Raw genomic sequence first — 19,500 nt, forward strand, 5'->3', positions numbered from 1 at the left:
ACTCTCCAAGGCCCCGCCTCCTGACCCAGCCTCATCAGGTGCTACTATTCACGGACTTGGACACCAGACAGCCTGAACTCAACCCCCAGCTTGCCTACTTACTCGCTGTGTGACTTTACGCAAGTGACAACCTCTCTGTGCCTCAGTTTTCTCATCTGGGAAACTGAGATAGTAATAATCCCTACCTTATAGGGTAGTTGTTATTGTGAGAAGTAAGTGGGTTAAAACACTGAGAGCACTTAGGACAGTCCCCATCCCAGACCCCACAAGACAGGAGAGTGAGCAATGGTTATCATTTATTTTATGGATTCAGAGATCTCCTGTGTCCCTTGTAGTCAGGAGCATGCTTTGCCCATGCTGGTGGTGACATTTTGTGGTCATCCAGTTGGTTTTGAGAAATTCTATGTGCCCTTTTAAAACTCTGAGCATTCCTATGAGAGCATCTGGGAAATATTATTTTCCTTGTCTTCACAGATGGGAAAAAGACAATCTCGGAGCTGAGATTAAAATCACACAGTAAATCCAGTCATGCAGCCCTCACGTGCATGTAGTTGTGTGAAGGAACATAGGGAGGAAGGTGAGCTGTGTTGACCTTGGAGATAATCTTCCTTAGTCACTATTTGTGAGTTCTCAGGTATAGTATACCTATCCTCGCCTGCAGATCTGCCATTCACCTTGAATCATCACACCCACACCCTTCAGTAAGGCTTGGCGTCCACCTAGATTCCCTGTTTCCTTTAAGACGTGGGCTGTAACTTCCCCAGAAGGATTCTTCCAGATTGGAGACCCAACATGGCAGAATAGAAAGACATGAGCGAGAGCCCCTGGGGCTTTCCTGCTCTGAGCGCCCTTGACCCTTTCACCGAGTCTTTATCCTGAGTGTCTTATTTGCATGACGAAGGGGTTGGGTCATGGATGAGATCATTCCAAGATTCTGTTTTCTGTCCACTGTCACGATTTTTGCTTTATCAATATATGACTATTGTTTCTTTTTCTTTCAACCCACTGTAAAGGTGCACATTTAAAAATTAGCCTCATGCTAAACAAAAATACCCATGGTATATATGCGTGTGTGCACATATATGTAAGTGCTATAAGATAAATTAAAAGTTATTATTAAAGTAAGGGAGGTTCTTCTGTGTAGCTCCAATCCTAAATTACATCTCTTCAGAGTGCACACCCCACACTTTTCTGTGGGCTCCCCTGGAGTAGAGGGTTTAAGTCTTTCTTAGGTAGGAAGCTCCGTGGGAAATTTGACCCCCAGTGGAAGCAAAGAATGAGCCCTGTGGCTGCCATTTTGGTGAGAGCCTGGGGCTTTTAGGTGAGTGCAGGCATCACTTCATTGAACTTGGTGGTTGAATTAAGGGACATGAGAGGCAGGCAGGGCACAATATCACCCGCTCTCTTTCTTGATTCTGTCCCCAACCCCAGTGAGGTGGCCTCCCGTCCTTTAAACAGGCCCTCCCTGGGGATCGCTGGCTGCCTCTGTGCAAGATCAGAGGAAAGTTGTTATGCCAAGACTCAGATGACAGAAGCTGGCGCGCTGAGAGTTTTCTCCAGCCGGGGAGGAAACACCGCTGACAGAGAGGGTCTGAGTAGGTCAACAGTGTGTTGACTTTTTCCAGTAAGAATTTCAAGCCTGTCTCTTGGATCTTGAGCCAGACCTTAATGTTTAGCCCCAGCTGGCTCCCCTACTATGAAAGCTCCTATTATTTGCAAGCTTCAGTTTGTAAAAGAGTTCATCAGACCGAATTAAAATGACCACGGCAATCTTGAACACGTGTGCTGGACTTTACAGCATTCTGCACTTTGACCCCCATCTCTCGAGTCTCTGAACAGCCTGGTGGGGTGAGAATTGTTACCAATGAGTGAGCCCAAGGCCAAAGGGAGCACAGGGACACAGTGGCCATGAGATTTGATTGGTTCCACTGACACAAAGCCCAAAGGTCTCTGTCAGTCAGGAAGCTTCCGTAGAGTGGTCTGATTGTGAATATCCTAAATGTAGTTCTGGGCTTAATAATTTTATCATCACATCAGAGAGAGGGAGAATATAGGGGTGCCCTGTAATGTGGCAGGTTGCTTGGGCGGTGCTTACATTTTGGCTGCATTTTGGGATTCTCAAAGTGTGGGTCACTAACCACCTGCATCAGAATCACCTGGGGTACCATTCCAGACCCCTGACTCAGCATCGCAGGAGGTGGGCTCTGAATCCGTGTGCACAATAAACATTCCAGGAGATGCTTGGGATTCTGTTTTCTGTGGAGCCGTATTACTCTCTGGATGTGAAGGGTCTGGCTTGTTTTGTTGTTTTTGGACCATATGCTATATTTTATTTTATTTTCATTTTTAAAAATTGAAGTATAGTTGATTTACCATGTTGTGTTAGTTTCAGTTGTACAGCAAAGTGATTCAGTTATATATATACATATGTATGTGTATATATTCTTTTTCACATTATTTTCCCTTGTAGATTATTACAAAATATTGAGTATAGTTCCCTGTGCTATACAGTAAGTTCTTGTTCTTTATTTTATACACAGGAGTGTGTATATGTTAATTCCAATCTCCCAATTTAGGGACTGGCTTGTTTTAAAGCTGCATTTATGGGACATGGGAAGGGTATAATCCTGTTCCTTCCCCCTTCATTTTTTTGGAGGGTAACTCTTTTCTTATCTCTATCAGTCCCAGCTCACCTCAGAAAAATGGTGACTGATGTGGAGATAGATGGCATTAGTTCTGACTTTTCTAAAGTCCTGTAATTCTTGTCTGAGCATCTTAATATGGGAGAAAGATGAGTCCTAGGTCTGGCTCAGAGGCAGCTGACTGCCTGATGTACAGATTTCTCCATGTAGAGTCAGAAGGAAATTCAGCCTCTTTATCTGTCCATCCATCCATCTATCAATTCATTTGTTCAAGGTGTCCAATATGTGCCAGGTGCTTGTAGTATAAGGAAAATAAGACAAGGTCCTTGTGGGGACTAAGTCTAATTTAGATAGGAGCAGAAGTGTAAGAAGAATGGACCTGATAGTGGTCAATTTCATAGACATTTAAGATGGCGTCGAATGTGAGATGTTAAAAAAAAGAAGGAAATGTAAAAACCATTGTAGGTAATGCAGAGAAGCCTTGCACAAAGGGCAAAAGACAAATATCTTTCTATATTACATAGTTCTTCAAAACACAGAGTTCCCTGGATTTTAGCACTTGCTTTGAGATAAGCCTGTGGATTATTCTGCAGTGGGATCCTTGCTCGCCCATGAATCAGCAACCAGATGTTGACACCAGAGCATTAGTGATCATCTCTAACCATTCCCGCAACTTATTCTGAGGATTTAACTTTGAAACTATGATTTCAAGGAAAACTCTAAGTAAGAACATCCAAGAGACATTTTCCAGCTATATCTCTGGTTCCAAAGTGCGGGAAGGACGTTGATTTAAAAGCAAACCCTATCTTCCTTCATAGGAAGTCTGTTGTTTTAATATTTTTCTAATGACTAGCATCTAATAAAATAGCACAAATTTACACTGAGATGCTACCCACGTACTCAGGGTTGAGTGACAGACTTTCTTGAATAGCAATTCACATTTAAGCTGACCAACGTAAATGTGGTTTGACTTCAACGTGGTTCGGTAGGAGAAGTGAAATGCTGGATGAGGGCTCTCTGGGACACCCGTGCAGTTCCCACAGCCCATGGCTAGGCGGCCTGGTCCCACAGGACTCCCTGATGAAGGTGAGGTTCTACACCTGTGGCAACCGAGCCCTTGAAATGTGGCCACTGTGACTGGCGCTGAGTATTTAATTGTATATAATTTAAATTAAATTAAACTTGAATTTAGACAACCATATGATATGTAGTAGAAAGTTACAGCTAGGACATGGCTAAGAAAAATCAAAATGGCTTTTCTTCTCTCTTTCCTTCTCTCCCCAGCTCTCCCTCCTCCTTTTTTTTTTGACTGCACTTTTTTATTTGGTCCAGAAATTAACATAATAATCACAATTTTTCTTAGTACTTCTAGCTTGCTTAATTAGTACAATGTATTTTGCACAATCACTATTTCAGCACCCTATTTAAAGTAGTGTACGTCAAAACTCTTTTTAAGGAAAACGTCTTTGCTATCAACAACTTGTAGAACACATCATTGTTGCAATTACTTTCTGGGGGAAAAAAACCTTTACATTGTTAAAGTACTACTAGACACATTAATGTAAATAAGATGAAAGGAACTTCAAAAGTGTCACAGTTGTTTGCATTCCTAAAAATAAGTTGGTGATGAGCCGTAGCTTGAAACAGGTGAGAGTAGGTGAGAGTTTCAGTTATATGTCCGTTAATCTCTGTACAGATTTGAACAAAATGAGCAGCAAGCGATATCCCAGCTCCTTTTTTTTTCTGCTTGCCTTGCCCCACCTGATCCTTCCTCTCTCCCACCTCCATGACTACTGGATAGAACAAGAGGGCAAAGTAGACACTAAGGAAGGTGGCTCCCAGAGAGCCATGTGAGGGGCAATTACTAGAAGAGAAGCGAATTGCAGGTGAGGTGTGGGTGGCACTGGTGTGGAGACTTGCACTAGGTTCCTTTGGGAGTGACTCTTCCTCAGTTTGCTCTGATTTCCTCTGGGCTTCTGACTCTCCGTGGGTGGGGACATGGAAATGAGAACCAAGGTCACCCTTCCAGTCTTGTCCAGAAGTAGCTGCTCAATAAGTACTTCCTTTTTTTAAAAAATTATTTTATTGAAGTATAGTTGATCTACAATGTTGTGTTAATTTCTGCGTTACAGCACAGTGATTCGGTTATACATATATATATTCTTTTCCATTACAGTTTATGACAGGATATTGAATATATAGTTCCCTGTGCTATACAGTAGGACCTTGTTGTTTATCCATTCTATACGTAATGGTTTGTATCTGCTAATCCCAAACTCCAGTTTATCTCTCCCCCATCCCCTTTCCCTTTTGGTAACCATAAGTTTGTTTTCTAAGTCTGTGAGTGTGTTTCCCTTTTGTAAATAAGTTCATTTGTATCATTTTTTTAGATTCCACATGTAAGTGATATCATATATTAGTCTTTCTCTGTCTGACTTACTTCACTTAGTATGATAATCTCTAGGTCGATCCTTGTTGCTGTAAATGGCATTATTTCATTCTTTTTTATGGCTGAGTAATATTCCATTGTGTATATGTACCACATCTTCTTTATCCATTCATCTGTTGATGGACATTTAGGTTGTTTCCACGTCTTGGCTATTGTAAATAGTGCTGCTATGAACATAAGGGTGCATGTATCTTTTCAAATTAGAGTTTTGATTCAGCAATCCCACTCCTGGGCTTATATCCAGTCAATAAGCATTTCTTGAATAAGTAAAGGATGTCAGAGCATGGAAACCACTGTTCCAACCTCAGGGAGTCGTGGCCCAGCCCAGCTTATTCACCTCTCAGGAATTTTAGAGGGGTTAACCAGAGAATGCTTGGACTGTGTTACTAGGCTGTTATTTATTGGCAGCAATAAACACTGTAATGGAAAATACTGTAGAGCATTGAATATTTAGGCACACCAAAGGAAACTTGGCCTTTGACATCTGGCTGTAGCAGACTGAATAGTTACAACATTGTTGGAAAACATAATCTAATTTATAGTGTGGCAGAATCAGTGATTACATACCCTTGACAGTGGCAAGCATCACTAAAATATATATTTTTCTCCTTTCTACCTTATAGACAGTATTGATAAACCAGGTACATCATTGCCTGCCTGGGCCATAGCTCTACTTGCAGTATCATTGTCATTGCTTTTGATCGTGATCATTGTTCTGGTTATAATGTTCTGCTGCTGTGTCTCCAGGAGAGAGAAAGAAGGTAATTTTTTTGTTGTTGTTCGTATAGATTTACATATATTTTTGAACTTTTGGTACAAGCATTTGCAGTTCATTAGCTCATCGGCTCTTTCAAAAGATATATTGGGGGGCTTCCCTGGTGGCGCAGTGGTTAAGAATCTGCCTGCCAATGCAGGGGACACGGGTTTGAGCCCTGGTCTGGGAAGATCCCACATGCCATGGAGCAACTAAGCCCATGAGCCACAACTACTGAGCCTGTGCATCTGGAGCCTGTGCTCCACAACGGGAGAGGCCGCGACAGTGAGAGGCCCTCGCACCGCGATGAAGAGTGGCCCCCGCTCGCCACAACTAGAGAAAGCCCTCGCACAGAAATGAAGACCCAACACAGCCAAAAATAAATAAATGAAAAATTAAAAAAAAAAAAAAAAAAAAGATATATTGGCTTTTAGAGCCCTTGAAAGGAAATGCATGCCATTCATAGAGAGGGAAAGGACTTTCTCAAGGAAGGAAGCCATTCCTCTGGGGCCTGAGTCAACCCCCCCAAGGAAGACAGATCTTCACACTTTGAGAGGGTCAAGAGGTGATGCCTTTCTCACCAAAGACACTGACTATTTGAGTTTTGTGTTTACTGCCAAGGACATAAGGCTGTCGCAATCTTTCATTTAGATGCTATGTTTTTTCTAGAATAATACCCACCTATCTGAACACATCAAAAGATCATTTTCTATTTTGTAGAATTCTGAGTCTCCTTTTGTAAGTGAATATTGGTGTAGTGGGAGAAAGAAAAACATGGTCTTCTGTTAACAAAAATAGTACAAATAAAATAAATAAAAATAGTTACACATGTCTTCTAAATGACGTATTTTGAGATACTCCAAGATATATGAAGGAGAGGCCTTGTTTGGGGAGCAGGCCAACATAGGGGTGGGCTTATTAATATTAGGGTGGGCTTATTCTGGAGTTAGTTTGTGATTTCAGAAACCACAGGGACTTTGTCATATGGACAGCTCAGGACTTTCCAAGTGTTGAGTGTGTGTGTCCATCTTTGTCTTTCTTTCTCTCATGAAACCTCCACATACTCCTACTGAATATTTAAATTACATATTTAATATTCAAATATTTAAATTTGAATATGAAATCAATTTTCTTAAAGTTAGAGTTTTGATGTTTAGCTACATGTCAGTTTAATTGCACTTTTAATTTTATTAACACTAACTGCCATTCGATGAGCACTTTTTGCGTGTCTGCCAGGCACCATGTTACCTAACTCTTTTACTCAGAATAGTTCTCTTAGTGAGATATTCCATGAGAAGTTCATGGTCCAGCCTTAACTAGGTTAATTGTCTAGCCTTAGCTCCTGCATGGGTTTGGTTTGTCCTTGGGGAATTAATTCTGTGCTATACCTTTATTCTTTTTTTTTTTTTAAACATCTTTATTGAAGTATAATTGCCTTACAATGGTGTGCCAGTTTCTGCTTTATAACAAAGTGAATCAGTTATACATATACATATGTTCCCATATCTCTTCCCTCTTGCATCTCCCTCCCTCCCACTCTCCCCATCCCACCCCTCTAGGTGGTCACAAAGCACCGAGCTGATCTTCCTGTGCTATGCGGCTGCTTCCCACTAGCTATCTACTTTACATTTGTATACCTTTATTCTTTAGGAAACAGAAGTGAAAAGTAGTAAATACCTGTTGACCCATATTTGATGGGAATTTGTTTTCACCTAGGAGTTACCCTGTATGTCACAGATGCATTACTCAAAAAAAAAAAAAAAAAAAAAAAAAAACCACTGGATTTTAATGAAAACTATGAATAACTTAAATTTTAATTTAGAACTGACTAGGATTGTTCATTGCCTTCAGATTATTATTTCTGACATTAGCTATTGTGGCATATTTGGAGAACATTCTGTTTATTTGGACTTCTGCATCTCTTAGGCTTTTGTCTGTCCCACGCCAGCCTACTAAGAAGGTTTGTGGCCACACAGGATGTGCACCAGGGAGATTCTCTGATTCTCAGCTTCCTCATTTACAAAATGGGGATAAGTATTATCCTATAGATTGGTTATGAGAATTAAGTATATTAACATAATAAAAGTTTATGTGATCATGATCTGTCCTAGATTTTATCCTTCATTTAACTTTGAAAAGTTGATTCACAATGGACGCTACACTTCCCCTTGACATAAATGTATAGGATCCAGCGAAGACTTGGATTTTCCCATGATAATTATTTCCATGCTTAAAAATATTAAATAGCAAGTGTTTTAAAGAGTATTTTCTGGTGCTCTGCTTTGTTGGTGCCTGGAGAATTCTCAGTACTCTGCCTGGTTTACTGGAGACTGACTGAGGACGGCTGAGGACCCCACTCAACATGGCCTGGAGGCTTTGGGATCGAAGCTTCACAGGAACACTAGCGACATTCCTCTATTACCAGAGGGACACTAGATAATCTCTCCCCTTCAATTCAAAGAAGATTGCTTCTGAGGTTCAATATGAGGTGTGAATCAGCAGATGTTGTCAGAACTGCAAATAAGTGAGAACATTATCCAGAAAATAAGGAAAATGAATATTTTTTTGATCTTGATAAAGCTTGATGCATAGGAGCCCTAGATGGGACGGCAAAAGTGCAAAGCACACTGGCTTTAGTGCCAGATGGACGGGGGCTGCTGTGTGGGCTCTGTTACTCCTCATTGTGAAATGCTAGAGTCCCTCCAGTCCAAGAATCCATTGATTAAAAACATTAGCAATTTAATGAGAGCTTTTGGGGCATGGACACAACTGTATGAATTGATAACATTGGTACATATTGATTGAAAAAGTATTTAAGAACAAAAGAAATATAGTGCTGAGGCAATGAAATTCCTTATCTGTTAAAGACATGGTTATACTCTTGTAATAGTATCTAGTTTGTTAAAAATATGATAATGCTAACACCTACCTCTTGGGTTGTTGTGACGATTAGGTGAAATAACACCTTGCATAGCACTGGCATGGTGCCTGAACAGGTAAGTACTGAATGATTGACAGCACAGACTGGGAACACAGAGCATCTCTTCATGGTGAACAGTAGAGTCTTTATAACCTCAGAAATTAGATTCAGTACTCACTAAGTACTTACTGGGCACCTACTATATTTCAGGTACCCAAGTATCACAAATACTTATATTTATGATAGTGAATAGCGAGTTCTACTTTCCTTAAGCTTGGAAGCCATTTGATAGTTCACTGTTGGGAAGCTTAATATCTATTGGATCACAAACACTCAGTAATGTGAGTATTTAAAATCAGGGGACCTATAAAAATATATGAGATTTTATTTTCAGAATAACTATCCCGATTTTGCTAATGTGATTTTCTTCCTTTTCTTTTTTTTTTTTTTTGCAGAATCTAGTTATCAAAGTGAAATAAGGTAAGTTTGAGATCACATCAATTTTCTGAAAATAAAAAACAAATGAAAACCAACCAACACAGACACACAGAGCTGTGGGATTTTAGATTATGTTACTCAAAATTAGGTACTAAAAATGGACAACTCTGAAAAACACGTATGCCAATCACAAACTCATAGGGCAACATTAATTGCAGAATAAAATAGGTGGGTTCCTACTGCCTAAGTTCGACTTGCTCACTTAGGAAAGTGGAGTGGAATTTTAGTTGGTGTCTGGCATTCACAACTCTTTCCACAAGAGGACACTCTGTACTGTGACTGTTGGCCCTCCTGCTTTGAGTCAAGGCTAGAGATGTGAGGACCATTTCAAGGATGTCAAAGAACCAGGCAGAGGTCCTGCTGGAATTTCTGGGGTGGTAGAGGCAGTGAGACCAGCTGGGTGGCTAAGGCAATGAAACTGACCAGGCAGACAGATTAGGAGCTCACTGTTCAGGGCGGAGGGACAGAGAAATTCCTGCCATTCTCACGGCTGTCCAGAAGTAACTGCAAGCACTTTTTTTTTTTTAATTAATTAATTTATTTATTTTTGGCTGTGTTGGGTCTTCGTTTCTGTGCGAGGGCTTTCTCTAGTTGTGGCAAGCGGGGGCCACTCTTCATCGCGGTGCGCGGGCCTCTCACTATCGCGGCCTCTTTTGTTGCGGAGCACAGGCTCCAGACGCGCAGGCTCAGTATTTGTGGCTCACGGGCCTAGTTGCTCCGCTGCATGTGGGATCTTCCCAGACCAGGGCTCGAACCCATGTCCCCTGAATTGGCAGACAGATTCTCAACCGCTGCGCCACCAGGGAAGCCCTGCAAGCACTTTTAAGGTAACTATGCCAAGCACTTACTAAAACCAGTTTCAATATCTGCAATATTTACATAATTATAAATACACTCAGGGGAAGGATTTTTAGACAGTGGTGATTTTGTTGGGGGTGTTAAAACCCCGTCTACTTTTCAGTATTTTATTAGATAATTTTAATACGTGAAATGCTGTGATTTAAAATATCTTCCGGCTACATGTGGTGAAGGACGATGTATGTAATCATCATGTAACAGATACCATCCATTTTCCCTCGACCCCAGTCGCTCCCTGGTGATAATGTGGTTCGCTCTCTCTGAGGGTGCCACAAAGCAGCAATCTGAAAATACACCTCCTTTGGGGCCTGACTTGGGGCAAGAGGAGAGGAAGGAAAACTGACCTCTATAATTATACTGGAATTTCTCTCAATTGCTATCACCAGCAGGGTGGCGGTCTGAATTCTTCTGTTTGTCATTATTGACTGTGTAATGTCAATTCTATTCTCTGGGATCTTAGGTGATTTCAAAACGTAGTACAGTGATCAACAGCTATTCAAGGCAATGGGTAGAGAACAACAATAACGATGGCAATAATAATCATGACAAAAGTAGTGACAGTAAGAGCTAGCATGAGTGCCTAGCATGCGTGTCAGACTATTTTACACTTGGTGGAGGTGATCTTCCTTAATTCTCCCAATGATTTTATGAGGCTATTTTTCCATTTTGTAGATGAAGAGGCTGAGGGGTATAAGGAGGTTAAGTAATGTACTCAGTATCTCCTGTCCAGAGAATGGAAGGGTCTGAATGTGAACCAGCTGACCTTGCTCAGGGCCTGAGCTCTTGTCCGTGTGCAGCTCTCACCCTTAGATCCAAGTGCATTGGGCCCAGGGAAGAAAAATGGGGCAGCTCACTGGGGCCCCCGTGTTGCACCTGCTTCCCCTCCCACTGGGTCAACAGGGCTAACGCTAGCTGCTCACAGATTTCTACTGCATTAAAAGAACATGTATATATATTTCGTATATATATTTTTCCTGTAGGATCAATGCATGCTTATTTTAGAAAAAAAATCTTAAGTAAAGATAGTTGATAAGAAATGGTTTTAAAATCACCCCTAATTCTATTGCCCAGAAGTAACTGTTACCTAAGTACGTATATATTTACACACATGTGTGTTCACCAAGATACACACACTTATATGTTTTGTGAAATTTGGATCATAAGAAACATCATTTAATATCTGTTTCTCCTCACTTGACACTATTCTGAAGATTATTTCTGTTGACAAATACTTGCCTACAATGTTTTTGTTTCATTTGCTTAATAAAGTATTTTATTAAAATATAAGTATAGAAAAGTACACAAATCGTGAGTACATAGCTTGATTAATTTTCATAAAGCATATGCACCTGGACCTGGACTGCTGATGCAGAACTAGGACACCCCCAGGACCCCAACCCCTACTCGGGCCTCCATGAAATCATCTGCTGCCTCTTCCTCAAAGGTTATGTCTTCTGACATCTATCCCCACATCCCCAGAAGTTAGAGTTGTATAAACTTGATATAAGTGAAGTCATGTGATACGTCTGCCTTCTTGAACTTCAGGCTGTGAGATCGATCATATTATTGAATGTAGATGTCAGTGGTTTATTACTATATAATACCAAGTAAGGGACATATAGGCAGTTGATTTTTCCATTTTACACTAAAAGGGCATTTGGGACCATGACGAACATTACTGCACTAAGCGATCTTGTGTGTGTCTTTTGGTGACATGTATACCAGTCCTCATTCCTGTTTTGCATTCTGTTGGGTATAATCTATTAGTGCAAGCTGGGTCATAGGGCAGGTATATGTTCAGCTTTAGATGATGTTACCATACAATTTTCAAAGTAGGTATAGCAGTTTACACTTCTACCAGCAGTGTATGAGAGTTCTCACCTGTAATAATATTTACAGGTGGCATGGAATTCCATTTTAGAGATGCATTGTCATTTATGTTACTAGTTCCCTACCTATGGCTGGGCACCTGTGTTTGCACTTTTGCTGGTATAAATAGCTCATGAATGAACATTCTTTCAGATAAATCTCTGCACATACCCTTGCGTATTTCCCTTGCTTATTATAATCAGTTCTTAGTGGTTAAGCTAAATATTTAAAAATCTTTGGGTATCCATTGCCAAACTTCTTTTCCCTGGGAAGCTGCACCAATTTTTGCTTTATTTCAGAGGCTGGCATACTTCTTCTATCAAGGGCCAGATGGTAAATCTTTGGGGTTTTGTGGGCCACATGCTCTCTGTCACAACTACTCAACCCTGCTGCTGTAACAGGAAAGCAGCCATAGACAATATGGAAGCAGACGGGTTCCAGTAAAACTTTATTTAAAAAAACAGACAGGGAGCTGGATTTGGCCTGTGGGTCATAGCTGGCCAGCCCTGCTTTATTTGGTCACTGGTGTCTGAGAGTTGAGTACCAACCACCTGGGGACTGGAGTCTGTGGGCCTATCATGATGAGGTTCCATTTCTCCCCATAAGGGGAGTGTGCGAGACACAGGCCGTCGACACAGGCCGTCCACACAGCCGTGCTGGTGGCTGTGAGGGTATATCCCGTGGCTAGCCACCCTCCAGAGGCCAGTGCCCGAGCTTCGGCCTCGTGGTGAGTTCACCGTGTGTGAATGCTCTGGGTGGAGTAGTGAGACCCGAGCATCCGTTGCTGATTAACATTTGGCTTTTTCAAATGGTCTAATTCTAGGAAATCTGCAAATATGAAGACAAACAAAGACACTTCTGGGACGAAGTTAAAAAGCGGAAATGAAAACTATGGCTACAGTTCAGATGAGCCGAGGACCACAAGTGAGCGGCTGGGCGGGTGCAGCGGAAAGATCTGGAAGGGAAAGTGTCAGGAGAGAGGCTGGCCCATCAAACACCGGCTTCTGAAGGCGGCTGCCTTAGCGGTTGGCGGTCATTATTTGGGGAGTAATTTTTAGAAGAAGGAGACATTCCAGAACTAGAAATATTCTAGGAGAAGATAACAGTCAAAACCCGCCTATTTGTCTAAAGTTTAAAAGAAATTGAGGTGGAAATCTAAGAGTTTTTTAAAAATAATTTTTTTCTCAATGTTTTCTCTCTTTTTTAAAAAATGCTTCTACCTTAAAGTGTGTGAGGAGGCATTTGAATACATTGAGGGTAACGGCCCCAAAACTTCACTTAAATCTGAAATTCAGCAAGAAATCTTTTCCTCTTCAATCTGACAGTCATAACGGGGGGTGTCTCTGAAACCACTGTCACTAGTGAGGGGCAAGGGTAGTATTTGAACCAAGATCCTTTTGAAAGCAGTTGAGAGAAAGAGAGACGGTACAAATTACCCCTTAGCGGTCGGGGAGGGAGACTGGCCCTCACAGGTTGCCGACAAAACAAATTCCAGAGATAGATTTTTGGTTAATTGATTCTTGCTGAGAGGCTAGAAGACTTTTGTTCACTGAGATTGGGACTCTATTCTTGGCAACCCCATAATTTCCATTTTTCCGTGGCTGTCTCCTATGTACATTCCAAATTGTATGCTTCAGATTTAAAAGAATTCCACAAAGCATAGACAGTTTCCTTTGATAATCTGATCAAAGCCTCTTGCAGAATTTCCTGTGATAGAATATTTATTCATTAATATTTTATATGATTAATCAAGTAGCTTGACCAAAATCATGGCCCAAACTGAACCTCTCTGGCTCCTTTTTTTCCTCTGTGTTTATTTCCCTCCATGAGCGATTAAAGCTATGGGTTCATCTTGTCTCTGGATGAGAATAACGTGTCAAGAAAGGAATCGATTTTGAGTCCTTTTGCTACGTTTTAAATTTCATTAGAAAGACAAAGTTCTAAAAATATGTAACCTCAAGTAAACTTAAAAAATACCCATTTGTGGTTACAGATTATTGATGCCAGGGGTACTACTTAAAAGCAAAGGTATTTCTTTATGGATTGGAATTGTTAGAATAGGTAGTGTGGTTTTGGTCACTTGTGATGCTAAAATCATTTTTCTGTTGCAGAGACTGCTTCTCTCCCTGCAAAGTCCTCTGAATCCAGTGTTCCAGAACAACGTGGCAGTAGGCAACCGCATCAGGTGACTCAGACCTTCCTCTCCCTTTTGGACTTTTTTTTTGCTACTTAAAAACCCTTCCCCCGTGGTAGGTGATTACATTACATTCATGATGGACAAATGTGGCCTTTGCTCACCTCCAAGTCAACGGGACAGCATGGAGGAATGGGGCTGGAACACGTAGTATCTCTTTGTAGTGGGTTTTTTGGGGAAAGAGCAGAAGTTTAATTGGGGGCTGGTAATCTTGAGGTGTCTGTTAGACGTCCACACAGAGGTATGGGGCGTGCAGATGGATATGTGAGTCTGGGGCTCCAGGCAGAGGCACGATCGCAGGTGTTCCTGGTTGCTAGGCAACTTTTGATGGGCACCTCCCTTCCAAGGGACGTTACACATAAAGAAAACCATCCATTAGGAACCGTGAGGACACAGTACATTCATTTTCCAACACTGAGTTAGCATTGGTTGTCACTCATGAATGAATTAGAGTTCATATGCAGAAAATATGATTCTCTATATCCAAAAATCATATTAAACAAACGTGTATATAACCAGGACCATTTTCTGGCCTGTGCATCTTCAAAGGAGAAGTACTTGGATGAGATTCTGCCACAATATCCCCAGTGGGTGTTTTCCCCATTTAGCTTTTGGGAAAGCCAGACTCACAGATTGGGTTTCCGGCAGTTTGCTGGATCAGGTGGCCTTGGTTTTGTTCTGCCTTGGAGTTGCTACTGGCCTGAGGCGCTACTGCTGAGCGTGTGCCTTCGAAGCCCCATGTTTCCTTCCTGGCGTAGATGTTCACTTGAGTTTCCAGGCAGCTCCAGGCTGTAATATTCCTTCCTGCAGTCGGGATTCAGCTCCATACATACAGCTTGCCAGTGATGTGTGCCTCCCCGGCCTTTGGGGGGAAGGGGAGTTTTGATTGATGCTCAGCCATGTATCGGGAGGAACGAAATGATGCTATTAGCGGCAACCAAGGTAGCCAGGCGGGAAGACATATGAGGGGTCTTCACAAAAGCAGATGGGCCTACGTGACAAATTGTGAGCCCCCGGTACGAGTTCAAGCTACTTCCTCAGGCTGGGTGGCAGGAAAATAGAGACGTAAAATTCTTCCCATCAAGGCTGCTCTCTTGGACACATATATCTTTTGGCTGTAGAGATGCAACTGTTTCCCCTTCGAAGGGCTGGTCTCTTGACTAAGAGATGGTGGGTGAAAGGGAGTAATCGCCGGGCTGTGAAGGATGTTTCCTGTCAAGACCCCACGACTGGACCTGAGTGGGGAATGTAGTCTGATGAAGTGGCTCTCTCTCCCCCAGCGCCAAGCATGGTCACCCCAAGGACACACTTAAGCCAATCTTTACTTCCGTGGCCTTTCTGTGGTTACCTTTTTCTGTTGTGTGTCTTTCCACCTGACAAGCCACAATGCTCAGGTCTGCAGTGGAGGATGGGGCAGGTGGGGAGGAGATACAGAAGAGGGTCATGTCAGTTGATTCCCCTTGATATAAATGAGGAGAAAGGGGAAGTCTAGATGCATTTGGATACAAGAATGGAGGCTGACGTTTGGAGCTCTGAATGGATGCTCTTAAGCTTGAAGTGTTGTTTTGAAAATATACAGGGAGAGAAATTTAAGAAGTTTCTGCTACTTAAACATGTAACCAGTTAAATAATCTATTGGTGGAAAAAGAACAGTGGCCATTGAGGTGCTGGGCCCTGGGGGCTGGTAACTCACATATCTGTGTTTCTTGAAGTGTATGTAAGGCTACTGGGGAAGCAGGGCATCTTGGCCAGAGCACCAGGGTCCTTAAGAAACAAAGAGGATGAAAGGAAGATGAACTATTTTTTCCTGAGCTAGAAACTGACAAAGAGTTTTTAAATAGCTGGATTTTTCTAAGCGAGGGAACTTGGACAAGCACGTTTATGAAGAGGCCCATCTTTGGTCATTAAGCAAAGGGTGACTTGCTGGTGTGGGCCCAGGCACTGTGTCCTGGATGCCCATTTGAAGAACCTGAACATGAGATGTACTGTGAGCTATGCTTCCCATGAGGCACTTAAAGGAGGAAGGGAGCAGACAAATATCATATAATATCACTTCTGTGTGGAATCTAAAAAAATGATACAAATGAACTTATTTACAAAACAGAAATAGACCCACAGACTATAGAAAACAAAATTATGGTTCCCAAAGGGGAAAGGGCGAGGAGAGATAAATTAGGAGTTTTGGATTAACAGGTATGCACTACTATATATAAAATAGATAAACAACAAGGTCCTACTGTATAGCACAGGGAACTCTACTCAATATTTTGTAATAACTATGAAGGAAAAGAATCTGAATATATATACATTGGGCTTGGCCAAAAAGTTCATTCGGGTTTTCTGTACCATCTTATGGAAAACCCGAACGAACTTTTTGGCCAACCCAATATATGTAACTGAATCACTTTGCTGTACACCTGAAACTAACACGACATTGTAAATCAACTATACTTCAATTAAAAAAAAAAAGCAGGGAGGGAACAAGATGGTCAGTAGAGGAAAGGGCTGGGCCTTCAGTAGGTCCCTTCTGTGTCCTTATTCCAAAGAGGACATAGTCCTGCATGGGATCATCTGGCCACAGAAGAGCCACCAGGTGGTCAAGCCATAGCCTGTAGAAGCAGGTCCAGGCGACCCTTAGCCAGAGGTTCCTTTAGAACTTGCCAAGGCCAGGCCTGCAGCCCAGCCTGGTCTGCGTGGCCACGTCCCCTGCTGTGCAGGCTCATGCGGACTTTCCTCAGAACTCCTTAGGACACGGAGCAAGGACAGTGCAATCTGTCCTTTCTTTCCTCATAACCTTTCTCCATGTGCAATGAGCTTTGCTCCCTGGAGGGCCCAGGACAGGCAGCTGAGAGATATTCAGACCCCGTCCTTTGTCCTTTCATCCTGCATTCCTCTCCGCGTGTCTCTGTGTGACTCATTTTGTCCACTTTGCCGTCCTTGCTGCTGTGGGGTGTGGCCACCCACGTGGGCCTCAGGGGCCCAGAGCAGGTGCCCAGTGAGACCCACGTGGGCCTCAGGGGCCCAAAGCAGGTGCGAGGCCCGAGAAGCTGGCTTGTTAGAGTTCAGGGTGGTTGACTACAGATGACACAGCTTTGCAGAAAATCTGCGCTAGGCTCAGGTCCCGAAAAACCTGTCAGTTAAACCGAGAGATCTCAAGCTGTGAGTCAGCCTGCAGCAAAAGCACAGCCCAGGCTCCATCACTGTGGAGCTGGTTGGGTCGGATGCAAGTCCTGTGGGTGGAGACAGGGTGTGCATGACAGCAGCTAAGGCTCCTGCTCTGGGTCAACAGGTCTCACTCAGAGCAGGGCCATCTTGGCTTTGGCAAGCACAACAACTCACAAGTCCACGTGTGCGTGTTCTCTCCACGTTGTCTTCTCTTCTGCTCGGCTGGTGTCTTATTTGCCCTCTGCATCTCAGGAGGTCTTACGTAGTGGACGGCCATTGACTACACACAGACTGGCACAGCATTCTGGGCATTCCTTACACAGTAATTCCTTCCAGCGGAGAATGTTCTCAACACCCAGCATTGTGTGTCACCAACAGGGCGACACCAGGAGCCTGTGTGCATATAGACTGATCATCACAGGGCAATCATGACAAAAAATACTATTTGACCAACATAGACAAGTATGCAACATTTTGTTTTGGATCCCTGAAGAAAGTTACATGATTCCAGGTCAAACTGCCATTTTGCTCCCTTGTAATCTTGGTCACTTTGGGTTTTCTTCAAGGCTCTCTCGTTCAAACATGATCCAAGAAAGGGGAAACCCGAAGGGCCTGGGGTGCTTAGGGGACTCATCACTGTGGCCTTTGGGATGCCCAGGCTCTTGGCCCCCACCTGCAGACTTCCTGTCTCAGTAGAGCTGGGGAGGCAGCCTGGGCATCTCTGCGTTTTAGAGCCAGCTGAGGGGGCTTGACACATGGCTAGATTGAAGGGTTATTGGCTGCCTTATAGTAAGATGGCAGTGGAGCTTGCAGGAGGGAAGAGTGCGACTTTGCCAAAGATGGACTTGCCTACTTTGTCATTTCACCCCATCCAGTACTTATGATTTGTTCGGAGTCCCAAGGCATTCACGGTAACCACAGCGGGCAGAGGCTGTACTGGACCCCTCCCTGGGGTTGATGGTGCCTGTACTCTTGCTGGCATCATGTGGACCCCCTTACAAAGAGAGAAGGCCCTGGAGTCTGTGACCATGTTCGCTCAGAGCTGAGCACAGGTGCTGAGGAGCGGGCGGTTTTCGGGGTCACTCCCACCCAGAGTTCCACCACCTGTGTCTACATCCGCAGGGTGCAGAGAGCTTCTACATGCTGTGTCTTCATCATGCGTTGCCAAGTATGATTTAAATTACATCCTACGCTCAACAGTTACTAGAACAGGAGCCTGGATTCTTAATGCTTTAGGAAGGGGTGAAACCCCGTCCGCCACGGCACCAGCCCCCCATGACCCTCGCTCCTCCGACATCCTTCCCGTTAAGGTCCGGAACGCCAGAGGCCCACTCTGCTGTGGGGAAGGGCAGTATGGATGTCGTGGCGAACCTCTTTTCTGAGATCTCCAGGTGTCTCCCAATGTTTTCAGTGCAGACGGTCCTTGAAAACATCAGAGGGGGTGAGGGCTCAGCTCAGGGACAGTGTCATCAGGGACAGTGTCATCGGGGACAGGCTGTGGGCTGGAGGTTGGCTCCATAGAAGGCCAGCTACTGTGGTCAGAGGCCACAGGGGGCCATGGCTGATGTAGGCCAGGTCCGTTGGGAGTTGCTGGCTTGTAAACCATGGGAAGACGCCCCCGCTAGCCGCCTGGAGCATCTCCCATGCTCATCCCTACCTCTCAGCCTGCTGCCTTGCCAGGGTGCCCCGTGAACTTGGGGCTCTTTACCAGAGGCTGAGATGGAGAATCCTCGTTCTTATCACCAATGGGCAGAAACGGGGGTAGTGTTTCCTGTATCCTGGGTCCCAAAGAATGCTCCCTGAGCGTGGAGGTGCAGCCAGCACCTAGAGACACACTTATCTGGGTACCTGCTGATCGAGCCGTGGTCCTCAGTACAGAGAAGCTCTTTAGGGGTGGGGGGAGGGCTTGTTAAAATGCACGCTCCTGAGTCTCTTCCAGAATTTCTGGATCAGAATATCTGGGAGGTACGACCGAAGAAAGGGCATTTTTACTTTGTTCCCCAGGCAATCTGCTTTAAGGAAATTGTTTTGTGGCTCAGCGTGAAAACAGACACGTATTGCATTGCTTCTAAGGGAAAGTCATTCTGAGTTTTGGGGGTTTGCTTACATCTGTGCATCTGGAATGATCCGTGTTCACAACCTCACTGCATG

The 19,500-nt window shown here is 43.4% G+C and overlaps 1 protein-coding gene across 4 annotated transcripts in view; it reads left to right on the forward strand.

Moving 5' to 3' along the window:
* IGSF5 (immunoglobulin superfamily member 5) overlaps positions 1 to 19,500 on the forward strand; it is a 43,954-nt gene that overhangs the window by 21,500 nt on the left and 2,954 nt on the right. For all 4 annotated transcript variants that reach the window (XM_068545777.1, XM_068545780.1, XM_068545778.1 and 1 more), the window contains 4 exons: positions 5,715 to 5,852; positions 9,221 to 9,245; positions 12,814 to 12,914; positions 14,102 to 14,175. In XM_068545777.1, the coding sequence (XP_068401878.1) occupies positions 5,715 to 5,852; positions 9,221 to 9,245; positions 12,814 to 12,914; positions 14,102 to 14,175 (338 nt within the window). The remainder of the gene's footprint in view (positions 1 to 5,714; positions 5,853 to 9,220; positions 9,246 to 12,813; positions 12,915 to 14,101; positions 14,176 to 19,500) is intronic.

The sequence above is a fragment of the Eschrichtius robustus genome, chromosome 6, assembly GCF_028021215.1.
Source record: "Eschrichtius robustus isolate mEscRob2 chromosome 6, mEscRob2.pri, whole genome shotgun sequence".
NCBI classification, from domain to species: domain Eukaryota; kingdom Metazoa; phylum Chordata; class Mammalia; order Artiodactyla; family Eschrichtiidae; genus Eschrichtius; species Eschrichtius robustus.